This window comes from Myotis lucifugus, unplaced genomic scaffold, assembly GCF_000147115.1.
Source record: "Myotis lucifugus unplaced genomic scaffold, Myoluc2.0 scaffold_12, whole genome shotgun sequence".
Classification (NCBI taxonomy): Eukaryota; Metazoa; Chordata; class Mammalia; order Chiroptera; family Vespertilionidae; genus Myotis; species Myotis lucifugus.
This window is the reverse complement of record NW_005871060.1, coordinates 4979174-5005225: the sequence shown is the minus strand read 5'-3', so window position 1 is coordinate 5005225 and position 26052 is coordinate 4979174. Positions and strand designations below refer to the sequence as shown.

The window sequence follows — 26052 nt, the reverse complement described above, 5'->3', positions numbered from 1 at the left end:
TATGGGACAATTGGATGATATAAATTAAAAGTTTTGATTAGTTTTGGTTTTATGGTATTAGGTAGGGGAAGTGTTTCCAAGTCAGGTATAATATCTATTCCCATAAAGCATTCAGATAAGGGAGACACAACCTCCTCATATAAGGCCTGTCATTCAAACCTTTACCTTAATCTTATTACCAGTAACAGGATTATTATTGTTATTATTATCGATAATCTTACACATTTCTATATTCACTCAGTTTTTTAATTGTAGCCCATTTTAGGGCTTTACCAACAGATGTTGGTACCACAATGCATGAGGCTCCTGTGTCAAGGAACCTCAGAAAGTTCTCTTCATTCCCTGACCATTTTACCCGCTCCTGAGCATTAGGTTTTAGGTTCCCAGCCACAGAACCCTGGCACTTTTGTCAGTCTTTATCTTGATTAATTTGACTGACTATTGGCTTAGAAGATTCCAGGTCAGGGTTTTCACTATATTCTTTATTTTTCCAGTTTTTAAAATTCCTGTAAACCAGGGAAACAGAGCAGGACTTGTTTGGGCATTTTAATGTTGGGGGGCCAGCAGGAGGTCCATTTGTTCTACCTAAACTTTGGTAGTACTGTATTTGGTAATACTGGTAGGACCTTCTTTAATCCCATCAATATTCGTTTTATTCATCATAAGTGGAGGAACATGTATAGTCTGATATTTTGCTGTCTTTCAATCATTTAAAAACTATATCTTTGCATACCGTGTGTGGATAATTGCCAAGCCCTGGTCTTCCCACACTCCTTATCACTTATATCAAGTGCTCCAACACAGTATGGTTATACCTGTCATTAAGCTGTCGGAACAATGTTTAAAAATCTATCTATTCTTTAAATTAACCCGAGTGCTTAATTTTCTAAAAGCAAGCACTCAAAGAAACCCAACTCCTCTCCCGCTCCCCACCCCCCATCCCACCTCACGGATGAATAATCGCTGGAGAGAGTTCTAGAAGAGACAATCCCTGATACTTGTATTGGTATTCAGTAGTTTCATTGGTAAAGGGCAGCATCCTGCAGTTTGAAAGCCATAAACGCGGCATATCCATTGTGATATTACAATGCCACTAAGCCATGCTTCCATTCTGTCAGCAGTGTTCATTTTTGATAGTTTTGCACTTTTATGCCACGGGTTCCTCAGGAGCAGCTGGCCACCAAAACACATTCTGTACCCTTTCCAGAGATGCCCAACACCTAGCGGCCTCAGGGAAGCCAGGGAAGGACCCGAGCGCAAAGCCGGGGGAAGAGAGAGGGGCTGGTCCCACCAGCCACAGTCGCCTTGCTGTGCCCTCGTCAACAGAGGGCGCCCGCGCCTCCCCAGCCCGCTTCCCAGCGGAGAGTGCCGCGTTCTGTGCACCGCGCGGGCCCCGCCTCCCAGACAGGCCCCGCCCCTCTCCCAGCCCGGCTTCTCGCTAGGCCCCGCCCCTGGGCCCGGCGTGGGCCACGCCCCCGCCCCGCCCCTTCGCCCTGTCCCGCTCCTCGCTAGGCCCCGCCCCCAGCCCGACATGGCCCCGCCCAGCGCCCAGCCCCGCCCCCTCGCCCAGCCCTGCTTTGCGGCTGTGCGGCCTCAGAGAGGGATCGGACCTGGCGCGCTCCCAGGGGTTCCCGGCTGTGGCGGCCCAAGCATGGAGGGCGAGAGTACCTCGGCGGTGCTTTCGGGCTTCGTGCTCGGCGCGCTGTCCTTCCAGCACCTCAACACGGACTCGGACTCGGTGAGCTGAGGGGCGGGGCGGGATCCGGCGTCGCCTCGGAAGAGGCCGAACGCCCTCCCCGCCGTTGCCCACGAGCTCCCGGGGCCGCAGCGCCGGCCTCAGCCCGCGGGCGCTGCCGCCTCCCGCCCCTGGGCAGCCCGAGGGCCTCCCGCCCGCGAGGTCTTTGCGGGATGAGCCCTCCCTTTGCGAAGCAGCGTTGTTCCGAGCCCAGACCGAGTGACCCGCACGCCCCCCCCCTTTCTGTCTCCCCCGCCCCCCTTCTTGGCCCGGCTGGCTGTGAGTAGAAAGCACACCGCGTTCCGCCGCCCAGGCTGGGGCTGGGGCTGGGCGGCTCCCTGTCCTCCGTTCTCACCACAGCCAGTTCGCTGAAATGATAGCCGGTTACGGGATAAAGAGGCGCTGCACCCAGGGGCCATTTGGGGGGAATCTAAGTGGGTGAAAAAGCCTAATTGGGTATCGGATCTCTGACGTTTGCATCAGTATTAAATTTATTAAGTTGTAAGGCCTCAGCTAGTTCCTTTTCTGATGCTTTCAGTTATGATTTAAATAGTTATGCTCAAATATTAGATATTGAAATGCTTATTTCATACTAATTGCCTAGGTTAAAACCCTCTGAAGTAATGAAGTAGTTTTTAAAATACAGTGTCTATTTTTAAAAACGTATTTTTATGAAATTAAACACTGTAAAACTTTAGCCCAGGAAGTAGTTCCCTAGAGTAAGTGCTTAATAACTTGCTAGTAGTTTAGAAAATACTGAACAAACTCTAGTTATTTCTTAAATAACCTTGATTAACACCTAGAAAAGACAAATAGGACTCTTTTGATATATGTAGCTGCGGAAATTATTTTGGAATGTCTTAGTGTAAATGTAAACAGAATGGGTCTGTAAGTCCTCTGTAGCATAATTAGCCCTTGGGAAGTGTCATAATGCTAGGCCCTTGTTTCTTAGATCTTTTTCCGTTAGTCTTTAAAGGGTGATTTTTTTTTTCCTTTTTAAAAATATGTTTATATTGATATTTAGAGAGAGGGGAAGGGAGAGGGAGATAGAAACTTGGATTGGCTGCCTCCTGCACGCTCCCTGCTGGGGAAGGAGCCTGAAACCTGGGCCTGTGCCCTGACGGAGAATCAAACCTGTGACCCCCTGGTGCAGAAGGTAGCTGATAGATGATGTTTCCCAACTAAACTTGGAATGCATCTAGTCTTTGTTTTCTGTGCCCCCAAGCTGGAAGCACATACTGTATACATTGTTAAATACTTGAGAGATTGGTTAGTTAAGTGACTGAATGGTCATACTATCAGTATATTCCATATATTTACCCTTTCTTATTTTTATCCATAGGAAGGTTTTCTCCTTGGGGAAGTGAAAGGTGAAGCCAAGAATAGCATTACTGATTCCCAAATGGATGATGTTGAAGTTATTTATACAATAGGTGAGTAACTTATTTCTTTGTCTCCTATTGTTGATGGTTTATGCTAAAAAGGGGTCAACATAAATTACTTTTTAAATTGATTTAAAAAACAAAAATTTTTTAAAAGCAGATTTTAAAAGACCACATTGCCTTTATTTCGCTTTAAAAAAACAACTTAAAAAATATATATATTTTAAATATGTTCTTATTGATTTGAGAGAGAGAAATGGAGAGTGATGGAGAGATAGAAACATTGATGAGAAAGAAACATCATCTATCAGCTACCTTCTGCACACCACTTACTGGGAAGCAAGCCCACAACCTGGCATGTGCCCTGACAGGAATCAAACCCATGATCCCTTGGTTCATTGGTCAACACTCAACCACTGAGCAACACCATTCAGGCTTGTCCTCATTTCTCAATTAAAATTATGGCCATGGCCTAGTCTAAAGCAGAAAAAGTTTGGGACGTAAGCATATAACATTACTGTGGGGAAACAATGATGGCAGCTGTTCTTTCAGGGGGAAAAGAGGAAAAAGAGAGCTTTAAAATATATAGGGGAGTTTTCTGATTAACATATACAGCTTTTTTTGAACATTTTTTCTTTAAATATGTTTCTGTTGATCTAGCCCACAACCCGGTCATGTGCACTGAGCAGGAATCAAACCAGCGACCTTTTGGTACATGGGACAACGCTCACTTAATCAACTAAGCCACACTGGCCAGGGCCTGAGCATATTTCTTTAAACAAAAATTGGTGGTGTACTTTATAAAAAATTTGCATCATGACACCATTGTATCATGACCATTTTCCCATGTTAAATTATCCTCTATCATTTTTTATAACTGCATTGTATTCTCTATGGCCTTCTATGGACTTTCAGCAGTCCTTAAAATAAGTAAATTATAATCAGAGTTATTTCCAATTTTTATTATTATAAGTTATACTACAGTGAACATCCTTGTATAGATATTGTCCTTGTTATAGATATTTTCCTGGCAATATGATTATAATGTCAAAGGGTATGAACCTTTTTTTTTCTTAAAGATATATTTTCATTGATCTCAGAGAGGGAGAGGAAGAGAGAGAGAGGAACATCATTGATGAGAGAGAATCACTGATCAGCTGCCTCCTGCACGCCCCCCACAAAGGATTGAGCCTGCAACCCAGGCATGTGCCCTAATTGGGAATCAGACTGTGACCTCTTGGTTCATAGGTCTGAGCTCAACCACTGAGCCACACCTGCCAGACAGGGTTATGAACATTTTTAAAGTTCTTGATCTGTACTCTCAGATTGCTTTTCAGAAAGATATAAGTTTACTAGAGGCCCGGTGCACAAAAATTTGTGCACTCGGCGGGGGTGGGGGGGGTGGGGGAGGGTCCCCTCAGCCTGGCCTGTGCCCTCTTGCTGTCTGGGACCCCTCGGGGGATGACCACCTGCTGGCTTAGGCCTACTCCTCGGGGGATTGGGCCTAAGCTGGCAATCAGACATCCCTCTCTCTAGCAGCCCGGCAGCCCTCGGGGGATGTCCACTTGCCAGCGGGGAGCAGACCTAAGCTGCAGTTGGACATCCTTAGCGCTGCTGAGGAGGCAGGAGAGGCTCCCACCACCACTGCTGTACTGGCAGCCATCAGCCTGGCTTGTGGCTGAGCAGAGCTCCCCCATGTGGGAGCGCACTGACCACCAGAGGGCAGCTCCTGCATTGAGCGTCTGCCCCCTGGTGGTCAGTGTGTGTCATAGTGACCAGTCATTCCCAGTCTTTCTGCTGTTAGGGTCAGTTTGCATATTACCCTTTTACTATATAGGATAGAGGCCTGGTGCACGGGTGGGGGCCGGCTGGTTTGCCCTGAAGGGTGTCCCGGATCAGGGAGGGGGTCCCACTGGGGTGCCTGGCCAGCCTGGGTGAGGGACTGATGGATTTTTGCAGCTGGTCACATCCCCTTCAGGGTGGGGGTCCCTACGGGGGTGCCTGGCCAGCCTGGATGAGGGGCTGATGGCTGTTTTTAGGCTGGCCACACCCCCTTTAGGGTGGGGGTCCCCACTGGGGTGCCTGGCCAGTCTGGGTGAGGGGCCGAAGGCCGTTTTCAGGCTGGCCGACGACTGAAGCTCCCAGCCTCTTCTTTTTTTCTTTTTTTTTTATTCTGGGATTTATTTACCTTCTATAATTGAAACTTTGTTGCCGTCACTGGAGCTGAGAGCGGGCTCCTGCTCGCTCCAGCTCTGAGGCCACGGCCTGCTGAAAGCAGGTATCTGGGGTTTGTTTAGCTTCAATAATTGAAACTTTGTTGCTTTCGGAGCTCAGAGCCGGGCCGCGGCAGGCGGGGAACCTTGGCTTCCTCCATCACTGGAGCAAGCAAGCCTCCTACTCGCTTCAGCTGCGTGGCTGCCAGCCTCCATCTTTGTTGGCGGTTAATTTGCATATCACGCTGATTAGCCAATGGGAGGTGTAGCGAAGGTACGGTCAATTACCATGTTTGTCTATTATTTAGGATATTCACATTATTCATGTCATTTTTTGTTTGCCACTTTAAAAAGTTAAAAATGGAAGTACATATATGTAAATTTACATGTGTGTATAAATATAGTGTATATGTGTAAAGTAAATATATAAAGTCAATTTAAACTCATTCTCATTAGTTTCCTCTGTGGCCACCACTATTGGTTTCATATGTACTAGTATATGTTTCATTTACACAAATGGGATCATCTATACATGAATAAATATCTCCAAGATGTTATTAGTACAGAAGAATGCCATTGTATATAGTTTGTCATTCTTACTAATGGCTTCAGAGTCCCACTATATGGACATACCATAACTTATTTAAACAGCTATGAATGACTTTCTATTTGTAATAAAATAGTAGACATTTTATTGTGTATATATCTTTTTTGCCTTTGAATATATCTGAAAGTCAGATTCCTAGAGGTAGACATATTGCCTTTTGGAAAAGTCATGCCATCCTAGACTCCTCAATATGTAAAAGTACCTGGGTCCCCATAATCTTGCCACCACTGGTTATTATCAGGTCTTTTAATTTTTGCCAACTTGATAAGTAAAAAAATCATTTTAATTTGCATTTCTTAATTACAAGTGAGATTGAGAGTTTATGTATTTGACCTTTTTTGGGGGGGGGGGGGCTTTTTCTTTAAATCGGTATGCTGCCCAAAGTATCAAACACACTTTGAGGAGTTTAAATAAGCAACCATTTACTGAGTCCTTGTGCCAGGGATAGTGCTCAGCTTTAAGGTGTCAGCCAAGTGCTATAGAAACGCTTATTTGCTCAAATTATTTTAAAATGTTAGATTACTTTAAGACACATAATAACAGATAAAATCCAAGATATATAAATTCCTATATTGCTTTGGTTAATGAAATTTTCATTTTATACTCTCTGTTATCTGCACCAGAGAATGTTTAGCTGTTATCAGTTACAAAGACTTATCTGTTCAGTGGTTTTTCAGACAGAGATTTATCTGAGGGTAGCATACATTTGCTAGAAGAAAAATGTCTAAGGAAGATGATCACTTTCCCTATTTAGATTTATTTCTATTGACAAGAAATAAAACTAGCCTCTTAAAAGAGGTTTTGCCCTGGCCCGGTATGGCTCAGTTGGTTAGATCATCGTCCCATGCCCTGTAAAGAAAAAGATGTTTGGGTTTTTTTCTTGATAGTTTGTAGTTAACATTAACAAATCCTTTGTGAGACAACTACTTGTAATAACAAAAGATTATCCCATTAACAGCTGTTTTTATCAATTGAGTAAAATTAGAGCATAACCCGTTTTAGAACTCAAAGGAAAAATTGCAACTTTGAATTTATCTTTTGTGTTGTTGTTAGTAACATACATAGAAGGAATATGCCACTCTAGTTAGGAGTGAAGCTCTTTGAATGTTGGCCCTACCACTGGCTTGGGAGAGTCACTTAATCTCTCTGCCTGTTCCTTCATCTTTAAAATGGAAGGAATAACATCTGTCTCATAGGTTTGTTCTGAGGTTTAAATGAGATAATGGTAAAGTACTTCCTGGGACGAAGTATTTGACATATGTTATTCAAATAACAATTAATGTAATTGTAACTAAAAATTCTTTTTTCCAGACATTCAGAAATATATTCCATGTTATCAGCTTTTTAGGTGAGTAAGCAAGAGCAAGTAAATGATCCACTGTGAAAATTACTCTGCAAGTGAAGTAATTTTTAAAACTAACAGAGTATCTCTGTTATATATGGTGCTGCTGTTTAAAATGAAAAGACTTTTTTTTAATACATGAAAATTTACTTGTTCATTTCAACCCTAATATTTCATTCTTTGTATTTATATGCTTGTGTTAGCTGGTATCTACTGCCTCTCCCAGGTACCAGTTTACTTTGAGGATTGCTTTTCCTTCTCACACCCACTCATCTCATTGCATTATTATAAACTCAGTGACACAATTTCATACATCAACTGCAGCCTTTTTTCCTACCCTTTTATTCTAGTTTATCATAGGTTTCTTCACTTACTGTATTTTTTTAATGTTATATTTTGTCAATTAACCAGTTAGGTTCTTTACCCTGCTTCCTTTTGCTATTCTAGGGTGAAAACTTGTGCTCTTAGTCCTATAGATAGAAGTAGTATTGTTAGCTCTTAATATAAGCTGTGGTATTTTTAAATACTTTTTATTGAAGTATTGTTACATACATTTGGAAAAGTACACAAATGAATGTTCATAAAGCAAACAGTTATAACTATAACATGGTATAGTTTTAATTAAATAGCTTTATGATTTATATAAACTGTATATGAATAATCAACATTATTATCTTACAGTCACACTTAGTAATTGTGTAAGAGTTGCAATGGAGCACATGGTTAAGGTGATAAAAATTTATGGTAGGGGATGATAGAAATAAAGGCTTATTATAGACTTAAATTGCTGCACCAATAAGAGGTACAGCTCATATAGTGCCTTACATACAATGAACATACAAACATATTTGTTGAATGACTAAGGGATTCTTGGTGGAGACTCATGAAAAGTATTTCTCTGGACCTGCCTTTGGAAGATGGAACACTTTATTTTGTCTATTTTTCCATTAAAAACATTTTTTTTTTATAATCCTCACCCGAGGATATTTTCCCACTGATTTTTAGAGAGTGTGAAGAGAGAGGGAAAGACAGAGAGAAACATCAATGTGAGAGAAACACATTGATTGGTTGCCTCCTGCACAGGCACCAGGGCCCAAGCTGGGGAGGAGCCTGCAACCGAGGTACCTGCTCCTGACTGGAATTGAACCTGGGACCCTTCAGTCTGCAGGCCAATGCTCTATCCACTGAGCCAAACCAGCTAGGGCTCCATTAAAAACTTTTAATGTAAGCATTTGTAATTTAAAAAGAAAAAACATTGTCCATTAGGATATACCTTCAGTTCTATGTAACTTAATTTTTAGTGTACAGATTAGAATTACCATTAAACTTATTACAGTGACTTATTTATAAAGGATTTTGCATTACAGATAGTGCACCATCATAGAAAAGAATATGTTTTATCTCAATTAATGTTAACAGAAGGAAAATATTACATGCATTCCTTGTTGGAAGAGAAAGAAGACTGGAAGTAAACGCTTTAGAGTTTAAAATCTTTTAGAATTATCTTTTAATTCTCCCTACATCTTTGACTTTCCAGCTACAGAACAACGAACACTAAACTAAAGCAGTACCTATTTTGTGCTCCCCTGCACTCCCCATTAAAAACAAAACAAAACAAAACAAAACAACCAACTCCTGAAACACTTCTCTTAATTTAATGCAAATACTGCCTTTGGAATTAACAATGAATAAATTGTCTTTTCATTGTGCTCCAATACTCATTTCACATCTCTTTTGTATGTATCAATATTTTCCTTTAAGTTTTAATAAGTAAATTATGAATTAATTTTGAACTGGCTGCGTGAATTCACAAATACCTGTATTTAATGAATAGTGTTTTATTTCAAGAAAATGTGATGCCCAAAGTTATCTCTTGAGGTTTCTCTACCCCTTTTCCTTTTTCATTGCTTATGGACCTCATATTTCTACCACTTTAAATCTAATACTTTGAGAACGTTCTCTACTATTTATTTTAGAACTTCATCTGACAAGCAGGTAGGTATATATGGATTTGGGTTGGGTAGTTAGGTTAGGAGTAACTAAAATTAAAGGTGCTAATAAAATCATATTTTTAGCTTATTTGAAATGCCTTTAATTTTGGCTTTTACAGTTTCTACAATTCTTCTGGTGAGTTAAATGAGCAAGCACTGAAGAAAATACTATCAAGTATCAAAAAGGTATTCCCTGACTTACCTTGTCTTTTATATCATAAGTATTATTTTCAGTTCCTAAAAGCATGTAACACTTTGACAGAACTTTTAAGCACCATGTGTCATCACGGTGTCCTATAAAGCAGGTGAGGTAAGGCTTGTTCTTTCCAGAAATTTAAAGGGGCTGCTCTGAAAGCAAAACTAGTCATTAAAAGAATTAATCTTGTTTTCATTCTTCCCTTGACTAGTCTAATGAACATTGATCTCTTCCTCTTCTACTTTCCCACCGTACCCCTTCCCAGTACCATTTATTCTAGGACTTAATCCATTACTGTTTTTACATAGCTGCAGTTACTTGTTTTTATAGTGCAGGGATGATTTCCTATACAGCACCTAATTTGATTCCTCCACAGCATACCTGGTGTTCAGTTAAAATTTGTTGAATGATCAAAATAGATAGTTTTTCCCAAATACAAAATTTTTTCTGGGTACTGTTTTCCTCTTAAAACTTTTTGATCTCTGAGTTGAAAATAAAAGTAAATTCAATAAAAGAAGTTTCTTTCAAAAAATCCTTTGTTGGAAATTATGTTTTTTAAACGTACCTGTAAAAATGTTTTAGTTGTAAAGAGACGTAACTTTACCTGGCCAGTATAGCTCAGTTGTTGAGCGTCAACCTATGAACCAGGAGGTCATGGTTCAATTCCTGATAGGGGAACAAGCCCGGGTTTCGGGCTCAATTCCCAGTAGGGTGTGTACAGGAGGCAGCCATTTAATGATTCTCTCTCATCATTGATGTTTCTATCTCTCCCTCTCCCTTCTCTGAAATCAATAAAAATATATTTTTTTAAAAAGTAATTTTAACTTCCTCAATTTAAATGAGCAAATATAAAACTTAGTTGCTGAAATGGTCACAGACAGATCTCTAAGCGAAGTGATTGTTTTTCTCTTTTTTTACAATTACTAAGTTTCAGCAAATGAGATTAATTTGGTAGTTTAAAAAAAAAGGTTTCGTAACACTTAACAACACATTTTTTTAGCATGTTCACAACCCTTTCACATGATCTTATTCAATCTTGAAACCAATTCTCTGGGGTAGGTGATAAATCATTACCATATAAATTTCAGTTTTAAAAGCTTCTAGGTTCAACTTACTTATTTAACAAACCAAGTATCCATATAGGAATTCAACTTGTTTTCATTGACATTTTCTTAGTTTAAATTTTGACTAAAGATTAAGATTTTTTTAAATTTTATTTTTCCCTCCTGAACAGGCATTTAATAGTCTTATTTCATTTGGAAGCAGTAATTGGAGAATAAGTTACAGGGACAGACAAAAAACAAAAACAAAACTCACACAACTTAAAGTGCTTCAGGCTGCAAACATAATCATGAGGGGCAGGAAGAGGCCACCTAGCTATCTCCCCTCACCTCTGAGACAGGAGGGTCATTGTCTGGGTCCCTTTAGCATCACCAATCACCACCCTCTAATCTCAGCCCTAGGGTGAGTAGGTGGGGGATAATGTCAGAGGTAGGAAAGACAACTTAATAGGAATGAGAAACCACTTTGTAAACTTAAAACCAGGGAACAAGACAGGGAAACAAGGGAGCTCTTAGAACCCTTGCCCTGACCAAGGGGTGGAACCAGCACCCCTTCTCCCCCCTCCCCCCCACCAGGAAGTCAGGGAAATACTGTTGGTTTAGTGCTGCAGCCATACCTGCCCATTTCACCTCATCAGCAGACACAGACAGGCTATGGCCTCCTCACCTACAATGGGAGGCATCCCTAGGGGGAGACAGCCTGGAACAAGGACCCCCTCCAGAGACATTCGATTTCTGGGAGTGTAAGAGGGCCTGCAAGGTGCTACCTTATGGGCTCCACCACCAGGACTTTGCACTTGCAGTTGCAATCTTGTGCAGAGAGCACAGCCTTTTCTGGGGGCAGGTAGAGGGAGCAGCCAACTAGGGAGGCCACAGCAGGTGTGATGGCCCTGCGCTCCATCACACTGCTGGACCTGGAGGAAGGCAGAGGATGTGGGCTCTAGTTAGACCTCAGGACCGCTTCCTGCTCCCGCTCCAATTCCGGCCTCTACTGAGTCCAGTGGCTCCCCTCCCTTGGTTCCATACCTCACGAGGTGGCTGCGGGAAGGCTGTTGGTGGGAGAAGGACTGAGAGGGGCCCAGGCTAGCCTGGTGCCTCTACACCAAGTCCCGGATAGCTGGACTGCTGGGACTGCTCTTTCCAGAGAGGGGCTGGGCCTCGGGTGGAGCGTGGGACACACTAGCAGTGAATTGTAGCTTCAATTTCATGTGCTGGCTCAGCTGGGGTGGAAAGACACAGATCAGCATTCCCACTTGGCTTCCAGGCCCCAGACCTCCTTTCAAATCACCTTTCCCCTTGACAGACCAATATTGGACCTAAATTCCACCTTCCCTCGGCCTGCCTTTAGTGCCATCCATTGTATTTCATCTCCAGCAGTTAGCGGCCCTGATGCCTCCTATCCCAACATTCTGCATCACCCACCACACCGTCCACCCCCTCTCCAGCACCTCCCCAGCCCACCTCAAAGAGCCCTGTCCTTAGAGCCTGGAAGGCTACACTGAAGGTGAGTGAGTGCACTGCCCTTCCAGGAAAAGCCAGGGTTGAGAGGCGTGTGGCAGACAATGGAGTCTAGGCAGCCTGCATGGCCCGAAGGTCCTCACACAGCTGGTTTCCTGGGGGGCAGAAACAGCGACCAGTAAACACATCTGTATAGTGTTCCTCAGCAAGGGTCTTCCAGGAGCACAGTCTTGATTGATCCTCAAAGTCACCCAGCCTGTGCGTGCTCTGGGGTCCACACAAGCCTCACAGCAAGGAAGTCTTGGAGATTGTTGAGCAGCATGTAGGTGACTGAAATGCTCATAGGTCCGAACTGGGGACTCACAAGAAGCAGTCATCACAAAGCATGGGCGTCCAGACAAACGCTGGGCAGGTGGTAGTGGGTGTAGATGCTCTGGGTGAAGGGCAGCTTTGGGGTGGACCACTGACCCACAGCAATCAAGGGGACTTCTAGGCCCTTGGCCTTAGGTGCCCCTGGGGCCAGTCTAACAGTGAGTGGGAAGATGACCTCATCTGTGGACACAACTGGTTCCTCCACAGGCAGCGTGGTCACTCCCCCTGAGGTGGCAGGGCCCAGGTGATGGGTGAGAAGCGGGCTGCAGCCTCAAACAACCCCCCACTGCCTGGATTCCCCGCTCCCTGGTGGTTCAGGAGGCTGATTGCCTGGGCTGCCAGGGCGGTGACCAGTTCTGCCAGGGCCACCCCCAGCGCTAGAACCCCCTCCTGTCCACCCTCCCCCCACCCCCCGCAGCAAAGCACTAGCAGGAAGCAGACAGTCTCCCCCAAATAGAGATGGTTGAGCCCGGAGCAGTGCCTGGTACCGGCCTGGGTCACCCACCAGTGGCATGGCCAAGCTAAAGATTAAGATTTTAAAAGAGCAAAATGTCATAAAAGAAGTTAATCTTTTTTCCCCAATCTATATTGAATAAAATTTAGTCCTGAAACTGAATAAAAAGTAATTTAACTGCAAGACAGTTTGCATACTTTACAAAGTGTAAAAGTGTATATTTAAGTGTATGTTTTGTTTACATATGCCCCAAATCTTGCTAAATATTAAGAAAGCCATTTTTAAGGCTGTCAATTTTATTGCTTAATTATGATAAGACACATAATAATTGTAATTATTAAGTGTTTTGTTTTTTTCTGTATTTCCTTTCAGGATGTAGTGGGTTGGTACAAATTCCGACGCCATTCAGACCAGATCATGACATTTAGAGAAAGACTACTTCACAAAAATTTACAGCAGCATCTTTCAAGCCGGGAACTTGTTTTTCTGCTATTAACACCAAGTATAATAACAGAAAGCTGTTCTACTCATCGGCTGGAGCATGCCTTATATAAACCACAGAAAGGGTAAATGTTGGCCAGTCATTGGCTATCTTCAGCTAATTGAAAAATACACTCAATATTTTTATAGCACTTTTAGTAGCTTACCAAGTATTTTCATACATTGTTACATTAGATTGTCATAATATTGCTCTGAAGTGTGTCTTACCATCTGTTCTTAATAGATGGGAAAATGAATGTCAGATAAAGAAATTAGAAGCCCAGTATGGAATGTTGACTTACGTTTCTGGCACTGAGGGTTTGCTATTATTTAACATAAGGTGGAAAAATGTGTGCTTTAGATACATTTTTTAAAATATATTTTATTGATTTTTTACAGAGAGGAAGGGAGAGAGATAGAGAGTTAGAAACATTGATAAGAGAGAAACATCAATCAGCTGCCTCCTGCACACTCCCTACTGGGTATGTGCCCGCAACCAAGGTACATGCCCTTGACTGGAATCGAACTTCGGACCCTTGAGTCCGCAGGCCGACGCTCTATCCACTGAGCCAAACTGGTTAGGACTGTGTGCTTTAGATATTGGTTGCTAAAGGATATAACGTAGAATTTAAACCTAGATACTTGAGCAGCTTTTCTACAACCTCTACAAGGAAGCAAGGTAGTTCTTGATGATCTACCAAAATGGTTTAACAGACTCCCCAAAGGTTATATAAACATTTTCATGGAATATGAGAATTTTAAAAGAGTACCAACTAAGGTTAATTTTATTATTCATGGAAGATAGGCTAAATCTCAACAATACAGCCTTATATTTATACTAGAGGCCCGGTGCACAAAATTTGTGCACTCAGGGGGAGTCCCTCAACCTGGCCTGTGCCCTCTCACAGTCCAGGAGCCCTTGGGGGATGTCCAACTGATGGCTTAAGCCGGCAGTCAGACATCCTTAGTGCTGCCGCAGAGGCAGGACAGGCTCCCGCCACCGCCGCTGCACTCACCAGCCGTGAGCCTGGCTTCTGACTGAGCTGCGCTCACCCTGTGGGAGCACAATGACCACCGGGGGCAGTTCCTGCATTGAGCATCTGCCTCCTGGTGGTCAGTGCATGTCATAGCGACTGGTCATTCCTCCATTCAGTATTTGCATATTAGCCTTTTATTATATTGGATGTGCTAATCAGTTACAATAGCCATAAAAGTATTTTTATGTAATTATTTTATACTATGTACATGCCACTTTTTTTAAAATAGTCATCTAAGGATATTTTTGCATTGATTTTTATTATTTAAAAAAATTTTTTTTTAATATATTTTTGATTTCACAAAGGGAGAGGGAAAGAGAAATAGAAACATTGATGATGAGAGAGAATCATTGATCGGCTGCCTCCTGCAAGTCCCCTATTGGGGATCGAGCCCGCAACCTGGGCATATGCCCTTGACCGGAATCGAACCCGGGACCCTTCAGTCCACAGTCCACTCTATTCACTGAAACAAACCAGTTAGGGCTTTCCATTGATTTTTAGAGAGTCTGAAAGGGAGGGGGAGAGACAGAGAGAAACATCGATTGGTTACCTCCAGCACACACTCCAACTAGAACCAGGGATCCAGTCTGCAACAGAGGTATGTGCCCTTGACTGGAATCAAACCTGAGATACTTCAGTCCATGAGCCAATGCTCTAACCACTGAGCTAAACTGACTAGGGCACTTAACAACTTTTAAAAGCCGTTTTCCTCAAGTCAGTAAATTCTATCTTGGATAAGTAATAATAGGATTTTTTTATTTTTTAATCTTGTAGGGGAAAGGTAGTCTATACTAATAAGTAGATGCTAATCTTTGCCTTTATTCTAGGTTTATATTTTAAAATTTTATTTCCTCAGACTTTTTCATAGGATACCTTTAGTGGTGGCCAACCTGGGCATGTCTGAACAACTAGGTTATAAAACTGTATCAGGTTCCTGTACATCCACTGGTTTTAGCCGAGCAGTAAAAACACACAGGTGAGATTCCTCAATTGCTTCCCCACTAAACTTACTCCTATTCATTTACTGAAATTAATTTTTAAATTATACAACTGAATAAAAATGAAAATCGACTAATACCCATATCACTCAAATAAATTAGACATTACTTTTCCCATATTTCCTTCTAGCACTTGTCCATTTATAAAATACAGAGGGAAGTTGTTGCATATTTTAACGTATTTTCTAAGAATAAGTAGCTAGCCTTAAAATAATAAATTTTCTAAGGCATCAGTTCAGATTAAAGGCATGAAATTAGACTGCATAATAAATACAAAAAATGAGGCTTTAGCCAAGATTCACACATACTACCAGCTGCTAAGTTACAACTTTTTTGTGATCATTAAAGAAATGACTGTCAGAAATAGCAACACTGGTATTACAGGATACTTCCTAGTGAATAAACTTTCAGAAAAGGCACTAGATTTTATTTATTTTTGTGTTCCCACAGTGCTTACCAGTGTCTTACATTTCATTGATTCTAAGATGTACAGTTTTAAATTTACCTCAAATTGGGATGTTTTACAAACCATACCTTAGCATTTTTTTCTTCTTGGTATGTAAAATAATGTTGCCTCTTTCAATCAATGAAGCTTTAAGATCAGTAAAATATGACTGTGATTCTTCCATAGCTCAACTACCAATAAGTTTTTCATCATATCATTAAATGAGTTCTGTACACTTGCCTGATGAAATGATGTTTTACAGCCCTGAGTTTTTTAAAGAAGATGGATCTTTAAAGGAAGTACACAAGATAAATGAAATGTATGCTTCTTTACAAGAGGAATTAAAGGTAACATAACTTGTCCAACACTTAGAGACCACTTTAGAGTTGATATCAAATTGATCATTGAGAATTTTTAGGGATAAATTGACATTAGATTAGATTTAATTTTAGTTTCATTTAGCTTCAGTAACAAAGACCTTAATCTCAGTAGCCTATACATACAAAAGTTTAGCCTCGCATTATGTCTTGGCTGCAACTCTGTTCCTGTTCTAAGTACTAGTATCTTCATTCTAGGATCCAGACTGAAGGTGCAGCCCTTACATGGGACATGCTCTTCCCATGACAAAGGAAGAGCAAGAAAGCTAGTGGAAGTTCACAGTTCTTAAAACTGCTCAGAGATGGCTTGTCTCTTCCACTTATATTTCATTGGTCAGAGGACATCGCATGACAATAGGTAGGGACATATAATCCTTTTATAGGATAAAAACAACAGCAAATATTTGGGAACAAGACAGTCTAGCACTGTATTTAGTTCTGTCTTTGTCAGTTCAGTCCTTTGAGAAGTAAACATCAAGGTAGGATTAGACAGATTTATTAGGCTGAGAAGGGGAGGGTGCTCCTGAAAAAGAAGACAGAAAGCAAATTGGGTAGAAAGAGCTTTATTTAGACTGCAGGACAAGAAAAGTTTCAGCCAGGCAAAGCTGTCCTATAGGAATGGACTTGTAATAATACCCACATGCTCAGTCACTAAGAGCAGCCTAGAGAAAGCCTGGCCTAAGCACAGACACAGTAGTGGGTCCAAAAGCATGGCAGCTGGGCTGCTAGTCAACTATGCCTCCTCCAGATGGAGATTACAGTAGTATACTTCCATGGTCACCATACTCATCAATATAGCACACTAAGAGAAATGACGTTAATACATTTTACACACTACTAATATGAATGATAGTACAGGAATTTTAGAAAAGAGAAACATTCAGAATTCCACCACTGCAATATAACTATTTTCACTTTGCCATATTCTGCAGTTTTTCCCTAATGTATACATGCTTTTATATAGCTGATAGTGATAAAGGCACATCAATGTGTATCATGATTTTTATTTATTTGATATATTAAACATTTTTCATCTGTAATAGTGTCAACAGTTAAAAATAAAAAAATAGTTTCTTTTACAGGAATTATGAAGGTCCTGTATGAAAATTCTTCCATAACAGTAAAATTCAGTCACTTTTCTTTAATATTAAATGTTTACCTCTCAAAACAGTTCAGTATTTTTTGTTTCAAAGCGTGTTATTTTTATTTCAGTGCATTATCAAAGAAATAACTGGTATGATAAAGCTAGGGAAGTTAATACATCTGTAAAACATTTACTACCTATAAAGTACCATACAAGTGCTTATTGTTGAGTTCCTCCAAAAAATAGCAAAATTAAAGTTTTTATAAAAGCAAATAATACTTAATATTATGTACCATGAAGGATTTTATGAACCCAGACTGGGAACTTTATCCATATCCTTGCATTATTTTATTTTGCAGAGTATATGCAAACAAGTAGAAGAGAGTGAAGAAGCAGTAGAGAAACTACTAAAGGATGTAAACAGATTAAAACAAGAAATTAAAAAAAGAAAACAAGCACAGATTCAAGCAGCACGTAAGTAAAAAGTTCGCACACCACCTCTTTCTATACCTAAAAAAAGTTCTAAACAAAAAAAAAAAAAAAAAATTCTGATTTGAATTATGGATGAGCCAGCTGCACGGATGAATTTGCCCATCTTAAGATTAAAAATAATTGTTTTATTAATACTCTTAAATCCCACTGAGCAAAGAACATGGTACTATTATAGATATATTCTATTGTTGACATTAAAGAATTTAATTATAATATTCTCTTAGAATATTATGGCATGAGTAGGAGTTTGGGATTATGCAAGTCATTTTTCTCAGTTTAGACAATTTGATAAAATTGTTAGTATTTCTGACTCAACTTTACTAACAGATAACTATAAATGCTTTGTGGAACAACTATTGTATGTTGAACTGTTACTTTATTTTGTTTTAGGAGAGAAGAATGTCCAAAAAGACCCCCAAGAGAACATTATTCTTTGTCAAGCTTTACGGACCTTTTTTCCAGATTGTGAATTTCTTCACTCATGTGTTATCTCCTTGAAAAATCGGCATATCTCTAAAAGTAGCTGTAATACCAATCACCAACTCAATGTGGTGGACAACCTGACCTTAATGGTAGAATACACTGACATTCCTGAAGCTAGTCCAGCTAGTATTGCACGGCAAGAGATGAAGCGTAAAGCTTTAGATACAGATGACAGACGGCAATTCAAGAAGTCACGGCTGTTGGAGATACAAAGTCAACCATCTAAAACAGATACTGATAGTAGTAACCAAGAAAAATCATCCACAAGCAGCCCAGAAACAGATGAGGAGATTGAGAAAATGAAGGATTCTGGTGACTATCCAAGGTCTCCTACATTTTGATCCTTTTAAGGCCAAAAGATTTTTGATCAGCTGTGTTTGGCTATTTGCAGTAATACATTAAAAAGAAAATCCTAACCACACCTAATTTGACAACTATTTTTTAAAGCTATTTCTATTGGACTTTCAAAGCATTTACTTAGTTTTTATTGCAAGAGTAACTTTCTTTTTAATGCTCATTTTTCATCAATACAATAACAAATCAACTTACAGGTATGAAAACAAAATAGCTGACTCTTGGCAATGCAGAACTCAACAGGTAGGAGAGTCATGGGCTTCAGTAAGATTTTTAGGAAGAATGTTTAGTTTAACCCAATTTAATGAATTGGTTAAGTGTAGGTTGGCTAAGAGAGCTTTGCTATTTTTTTTTTGTATTTGTCTGTTTCATAATTGTGAGAATTTTCCATGAAGTTATACACATCACATGAAGCCTTCATGTTTCACTCACTATATGAAATGCTGAGCACGCACTTTGGCCATTGCTTTTCCATGTTATTTCCTAATAGAGCAAATTCATAGCCAGCATAAAAAACTATCATCTTTTATCTATGTGTTAACATGCACTAGTTACCATGGGGTGCTTAGGAAGCCCACATAATACCAGAAATGATTTTGCAAATAATGAGTTTCTTCTGGGATTGTTTTACTGGTTACATAAGAAGCCTGTGGTGGTGTGGAGGGCAGAAGAGGGAAACAGGCTGTCAGACTGAACCCTATTTAAAAATAATCACAAACATCAGAGCATATAGAACATAGATAATGTCTAAATGTAACCAATAAATGAACAAAACTGGGTGCACAGGCAAAACTAGGAACAGCAGAGGCAACAAGCAGCCAACATATATGCAAATATCTTCTCTAGATAACAGCTTGAGATTTTTAAAAGATCCTACATATTTATTCAGACTAAAGTTTAAACGTGCCTCAATGGAAAGTTCAATTTGCTAAAATGATATAGAGATACAAAAGTATTTAGCTTATACTGTTGCATAACACTACTGAACTGCTGATCAGAGAAGCTTGCTCAGGTCATTAATTATTACACAGCTGAACTTCCACAATTGAGTTTGATGACCCAACTTTCAGCGTAGTAAAAGGAAGAAAATATAAGAAAATTTCCCCAATTTCTCTCAACTTTTAGCAATAAGACGACACAATATATCGCCTATGGATCAGTTTATTTAAAGTACACTACCAGTTTCAGGATAGACTAGCCCAGGAATAAATGTGAGGTTCTGTAACAGCACCACTATCCATCCAATGTAACATATCTACAAAGAGAATATCCACTGTCCTAGCCCAGTATACCTGTATTTGCTAGTTAGGAAACCTTCCTGAGCAATTTCAGGTCCACACCATCATGAGGGATTTGTACATTATACAAGCATTCCACTTTCCTGTCCCATATCCCTAACATGCCACCTACAAGACATAATCTGGACCTAAAGTAAAATCCCAATACAAGTCATCTCTTCCATATTTAATATCCCATTTTCAGCAGTCTTTATTGTATAAGCCAGTGGTTGGCAAGCTGCGGCTCGAAAGCCACATGCGGCTCTTTGGCCCCTTCAGTGTGGCTCTTCCACAAAATCCCACATGCGGGCGCGCACGTACAGTACAATTGAAACTTCGTGGCCCATGCGCAGAAGTCGGTGTTTTGTGGAAGAGCCACACTCAAGGGGCCAAAGAGCCGCATGTGGCTCGCGAGCCACAGATTGCCAACCACTGGTATAAGCTATTTGTGGACCAGATGTAAATGACAGTGCTACAGTACCAATTTTTTTTATCCATGTGTATGGAAATGTAATGAGTGTTAACACTTCAAATAATCTGGTTTTATTTAGTGAACACTCACTGGTACGGATAAGTAACGCCTCACTTCACTCCTGAAACGTTTTTTCTTCATAAAATTTCATATTAAGAATTACGACGATTTAGTTTGATAAGATTTACTTTTGCCTACTAATTTTTGAAAGGTTATTAAATCTTATAGTTTGAGTCAACAACCATTTATTTTAAAATAAGTTTATTGATAACTTTACATAATTTACTCCCGATATCTGATGTTACAAATTTTAGGGTCTTTGAGATATGCAGGATCCTTGTATGTAACTGGCATAAATCCTGTAAAGAGACAATTAAGTTCTTCACAAAAGATAACAACCAAAATTGATAAGCACAAATCATTTTTTCAGATTCTCTTACCCATTATTTGTGCTCTCTTAATAGCTTTTGTGATTTCTCTTTGTTTCTTCCCACAAAGACCTATAAAAAAAAAAATGCTTTCTTAGTCATAAAACATACCAATATTCAAAATGCATAACAATTGTCTAAGTCAAGGAAGGATCGGAAAACCCATAAAGAGCCAGAAAGTAACTATCTTAAACTTTGTGGGCTGTACAGTCTCTGTCGTAACTTCTCAACTCTACTCTTAGTACACAAAGCAGCCAGCCACAGACACTACATAAACTAAGCTATTTACAAAAATAAGTGGCAGATCCAATTTGGCCTATGAGAAATAGGCCTCTGTTTAAATAATAGTCTAGGAGCGATTATAGTATACTCCAAAATACCAACACAATTTTTTAAACCCAAGTTTTCTACATGTCAGGTTATAGCTACCTCTGAGTATGAGAAGACATGTAAAATAGTACCTTTTTTGGAATAGGAAGCTTTCTTAAATACTAAGCTTTCTAACTGATTTATATACTATTTGAAAATAAAAATTTGCCAGTTTTCTTACATAACAAAAGTAGATTTATAAGTTGCTATAAGAGAAAACAAAATACCTGTTATGTGCCTTCCATGAATGCATCCAGTAAATGGAGAAATAAACTGGGACAAAAGCTGTTTGAGTTTTATTTGGAGAGGAAGAAAAAATTTATATCAATACATGTATTATTCATTCTTGACTGTAAATTTCAAAAAGCATACCTCATGTCACCTTCAAGTCATATAAAGGTTTATTAATAAATTTCAGACAAACTTTATAAAATATGAAAAATACTACTATGCTCATCCTATTGACAGATCATCTTTTTAAGTAACTAATGCAATTATTAAAGTTAACATCTCTTACCCAGTCTGTTCAAAAAGTCTGTACAACAGATTAATGACCATATTGTTTCAGTGCTAAAGCTGTTTTCTTTTTTAAAAATGTTTTTATTAATTTTAGAGAAAGGAAGAGAGAAACATCAGTGTGAGAGAGAAACACCAATGGGCTGGCTCCTGCATTCCTCCTACTGGGGATCGAGCCAACAACCTGGGCATGTGCCCTAGCTGGGAATTGAACCAGTGGCCTTTTGGTGCATGGAACAACACTCAACCAACTGAACTACACCGGCCAGGGCTAAAGCTGTTTTCTTGTTTGTACAGATTCTTTTCTAAAATACTCCTGCTTACAATGAAATACTAAACATTTCACCTATCATGATAGGCTGTCACATAATACCAGACTACAGTGAGGTCTTTAAGAGATATAGGTACATCGGGCCATTTGCTATAATTATGTTTCATAAATTTAAATTCTTTAGCACCTTCCAGGTGCCAGGCAGTGTTCTTGGCATAATGCTCCCAATATGTTGCATTTATTTTTATATTGTTATGACTGTTATTTTTTTTATAATTCTTTATTGTTGAAAGTATTACATATGTCCCCTTTCCTAATACCTGCATTTAAAAATTTCTTGGTTTTTCTCCCTATAAGGCAGCTATCACTTTATACTATTGTCAGTATACTTCAACATTCTCTACCCCAGATTTGCCACTTAACTTGCTGAGGGCTGTAAAACAGATAAAGTTGTATTTGAAGCAGTGATATTGTTGGTGAGGTAGAGAGATCAACTTCACCAGAGGAGCTTTTTCCAAACTACTCACCTCCATCAACTGAGAATTACTGCCATTGTGAGCTATTATTAGAATAAAATAGAGATGCTTTATACATAGAAATATAACCAGATTTGGAATTATGATGTTGCTAAAACAGTTGCCCCTCCATAAAGCCTGTTATAAAACTGACTTGATTCTCTTTAGTTAGGACTAATTAAAAAAGTAAAATCCTAGAATCAATTGTCATAGTGAAGTAAAACATCTCACCTGTACATTCTTATAATCTACACGTTTTCCACACAAGACGCACTTTTTAAGAGGCTCCTTATAAGGATTTTCTATTGGAACAGGCTAGGATAAAGGGAAAAGAATATGATTAAAAAGTTTAATGTGTTAATTTCGAATCTAAAAAACACTAAACCTTAAAGCTACCACATTTAAATCTATCCAAAGAATTAGTTCTGCCTTTCTTACTGTGAAAAGGAATACAACATCTTGGCTTGTAAAAGAAAAAACAAGTACTTCTGAAAAGGACTCACCATTATAAAGATTTCAGTATGCTTTTCCATATTTTGTACAAGTGTTTTATTTTGGCTTAGTTTGGTTAAGGAGGAGTTAAGTCATGGATTTTAGGATAAAATACAGTCTTTGGAGAAAAAAGGGTTTATGGGAGAAACAAAATTAAATCTACACTAAGTGATTCCCTCCTCAAATGTTTTGCCCAAGTGACTAAAAATTCTTAAGATTTAAATTAAGAAAATCTTATAGCACAACAGGTGTCATATGTAATGTCTAAATCCATCCCCATATTTCTCTCTCAGATGTTTTATCACTATTTTTGTTTTTAAAAGACAATGCCCCATAGCTTACTATAATATAAGGTCCTTTGACTAGCATTTTATGGCTCCCAGATTGCTCTTTAAGTTTGTGTCAGCCTTTGGACTTCCTTTCTTCACTAACTATATTCTTCTGTCACAATGCCTCCCTCCTACGAGTATAAGCATCTCCAGTCTAGAGATTCTTTTTTTTTTAAAAATATATTTTATTGATTTTTTACAGAGAGGAAGGGAGAGGGATAGTTAGAATCATCAATGAGAGAGAAACATCGATCAACTGCTTCCTGCACTCCCCCTACTGGGGATGTGCCCGCAACCCAGGTACATGCCCTTGACCGGAATCGAACCTGGGACCCTTCAGTCCGCAGGCCGACGCTCTATCCACTGAGCCAAACCGGCTACGGCAGTCTAGAGATTCTTAATCTACAAATGGCTTTAAAGTCCTCTAACTCCTGTAGTTGTATGTAAAATTTCAAATGAGTGGGACTGTGTGCCTTTTTCGTTTGTCTTTTGAATAGCTTTTTAAAAAAATTCTTGATTTCAGAGAGAGAGGGAGGGAGAGAGGGATAGAAACATCAATGATGGTAGAAAATCATTGATCAGCTGCTCCTGCACGACCCCTACTAGGGATGGAGCCTGCAACCTGGGCATGTGCCCTGAACCGTGATCTTCTGGTTCATAGTTCCACACTCAACCACTGACCCACACTGGCCGGGCATGTGTGCTTTTTTCGGAGAAAGCCCATAGCTTTCATTAGCGTCTAAGTGGGGTTAATAACCTAAAAAGGAGCTCTAGTAATTTCCTTCACTCTCTTGAGGTAGGTTGTGAATTGAATGACTAAGATAGATGGCTCAGGAGGACTAGAGTTTGTTTTCTCCAAGTCCTCAAATGTTCTTAAACCAATTTACATTCAGCTCACATGTAATGACTGACTATATTCCTTCCCTACACTGTACTATGTGCTTTGTATGGTCTGATTAGTGTCAGGTTATCTTTGCAAGTAGGAAGAAAACCTATACTGCCAAGTCCAACCCTAGCACTTAAAACCTATAAAAATACATATATAGGATAGAAGAAATTATATTTAATGTCCTCATATGAAACTTTAATTTTGATCTCTCATTTATTAAGACAACCCTCCTCCCCAAAAAAATTGAATGGGGCAATAAAATCGAATTTGAAATGGGGAAGAGCCAACCTGTAAGTAAGCTTTGTATATAATGCCTTTGTTGGATTATCTGCAATTATTCCATCCACCCAAACAACCTTTTTAAATTCTCAAAGCACATATCCTTAAATTTAAGATCTAGGAAGAAAAAAATGTATTATAGAAGCCATGCTTTTAAAAAATATATTTTTTTTTATTGATTTTGAGAGAGAGGAAGGGAGAAAGAGAAACAGTGATGATCAATCGGTTTCCTCCCACATGCGCCCGACCTGGGGCGAGAACCCACAACCTGGGTATGTGTCCTGCCGGGAATCGAACCCGCCACCTTTTGGTGTACAGGACGATGATCCAACCAACTAAGCCATACCAACCAGGGCAGAAGCCATGCTTCTTTCTAGAAATCTAGGAATTCTCTTGAAAACTCAAGTGACTACTCATCAATGAATTATAATTTTCAAACTCAGACTAATGATTATTGATTGTATTGTCCTCCTGTTGAACTCTATTTGAATAGCTAAAATAACTGTATAAGAATTTGGTCATATTTGCAAATGCCTTATAAAAAGGAAGAAAACAATTCTTACCAGGTCCTCATTGCTGGTTACCTGTTTATATTGTGAACAACTTCTCCACAGCACTGCAAGTAAACAGAAACAGCAACAAACCAATTCTTTGTTAGCTGAGTAGCTAAAGACATTGCATTATGGAGGCAAGATGAATCAAGAGACATAAAATCAAGGGACACCTGAATATAAAAGGCAGGTTTTCTATTCATTATACTCACACTGACTGGACAAAAACCTTTAGATTTGAGGCAGAGTAAGACTTAATATGGATGTGCCTTCCAGGGCTTTGGAAAAAGGGTATATATACCCTTTCCCCAGCCACACAATCTCTCATCTGCTCTTTTGCGATATTTATTTTCCCTTCACTCCACGGTTAGAAACAGATTTTTAATGCAAATACTCGGGGAAGAAGCAACAGAGGGAAAATGTGTAACAGACCCCTTACAGAGAATAGTTACTGATAGAGAAGCACAGAAAAGATGAAAGTACAAAAATTACAGATTCGAGGGCCTCGCTCACAATTTCGCCCTGATCTGGGACCTCAGACATCTGGAATTTGCTGCTGGATGGCTCTGGAGATGTCCCTTCCTTACAAGTCGACCCGGAGGTCTCAGGCAAGTCCCTGTCTCTTTAATAATCACCCCATTACTCTCCTCGTATGTTAAAAAAAAATGAAGTGTACTGGAAGACGCCTCACGTCCCTTTCAGCTTTAAAATACTAGTCCTGGGCCATTACAGATTCCCACCCAGGAGAAACTTCCACTGCCCGGAAAACGGCGACGTTGACCTAACAGCGGCGACTGCCCCGACCTAATCGGGGATGGGGCGGCGGCAGTGCCACCGCGGAGCAGAGGGCGGGAGACTTTACCCGCTCGGGCTCCTGGGTTTGCGCAGCGGACGGCGGCCGTCAGGAAGCAGGTAAACTTCCTCCTCCCCGGACCACTGCAAAGAGCACCCACAGAAGCCATGGTTCCTCGGTCCTCCCTTCCCTTCCTCCTCCTAAGTCGTCCGCACAAGTCCTTTCCGGTGCTCCCGGGTGAGCCCGAGGACTCGCGTCCAAGGTTCCGCGAGCCAATGCCGGGGCCGGAGACCGTGTTCATTGCGTTTGC

General features: G+C 40.0%; 2 protein-coding genes across 11 annotated transcripts; one reads left to right on the top strand and one right to left on the bottom strand.

The window, feature by feature from the left end:
• Positions 1 to 1576: 1576 nt before the first annotated feature.
• ABRAXAS1 (abraxas 1, BRCA1 A complex subunit) lies at positions 1577 to 18629 on the top strand. 8 transcript variants are annotated; one of them, XM_006084566.3, is made up of 9 exons: positions 1577 to 1738; positions 3078 to 3168; positions 7249 to 7285; positions 9390 to 9456; positions 13184 to 13377; positions 15185 to 15304; positions 16034 to 16118; positions 17592 to 17706; positions 18115 to 18629. In XM_006084566.3, exons 1-9 carry the CDS (start codon positions 1652 to 1654, stop codon positions 18546 to 18548), a joined length of 1230 nt encoding a protein of 409 aa, XP_006084628.1. In that variant the 5' UTR covers positions 1577 to 1651; the 3' UTR covers positions 18549 to 18629. The 8 variants fall into 8 exon arrangements, with proteins under 8 accessions (XP_006084628.1, XP_023606139.1, XP_023606140.1 ...); XM_023750372.1 differs by having other exon boundaries at positions 1612 to 1738; positions 3082 to 3168; XM_014452016.2 differs by lacking the exon at positions 1577 to 1738 and adding an exon at positions 2155 to 2169.
• A 1925-nt stretch (positions 18630 to 20554) lies between these two features.
• Positions 20555 to 26052, bottom strand: MRPS18C (mitochondrial ribosomal protein S18C). Of its 3 annotated transcripts, none has more exons than XM_023750378.1 (6): positions 25812 to 26038; positions 24983 to 25014; positions 22641 to 22724; positions 21335 to 21392; positions 20751 to 20810; positions 20555 to 20669 (listed from the first exon to the last, which is right to left on the bottom strand). In XM_023750378.1, the coding sequence occupies exons 1-6, from the start codon at positions 25909 to 25911 to the stop codon at positions 20593 to 20595; spliced, it is 411 nt and encodes a 136-aa protein (XP_023606146.1). In that variant the 5' UTR covers positions 25912 to 26038; the 3' UTR covers positions 20555 to 20592. The 3 variants fall into 3 exon arrangements, 2 of the variants coding, with proteins under 2 accessions (XP_023606146.1, XP_006084627.1); XM_006084565.3 differs by having other exon boundaries at positions 24962 to 25014; positions 25812 to 26029; XR_002828160.1 differs by having other exon boundaries at positions 20575 to 20810; positions 21335 to 22453; positions 25812 to 26052.

Coding starts and splice junctions, on each gene's coding strand:
- ABRAXAS1 (XM_006084566.3), top strand. CDS start 1,652: ATGGAGGGCGAGAGTACCTCGGCGGTGCTTTCGGGCTTCGTGCTCGGC. Junction 16,119..17,591: donor CTTTACAAGAGGAATTAAAG/GTAACATAACTT, acceptor TTTATTTTGCAG/AGTATATGCAAACAAGTAGA. Junction 17,707..18,114: donor AGCACAGATTCAAGCAGCAC/GTAAGTAAAAAG, acceptor ATTTTGTTTTAG/GAGAGAAGAATGTCCAAAAA.
- MRPS18C (XM_006084565.3), bottom strand. CDS start 25,911: ATGGCTTCTGTGGGTGCTCTTTGCAGTGGTCCGGGGAGGAGGAAGTTT. Junction 22,725..24,961: donor TAACCAGCAATGAGGACCTG/GTAAGAATTGTT, acceptor CCTTTATCCTAG/CCTGTTCCAATAGAAAATCC. Junction 20,670..20,750: donor TAAGAGAGCACAAATAATGG/GTAAGAGAATCT, acceptor GTCTCTTTACAG/GATTTATGCCAGTTACATAC.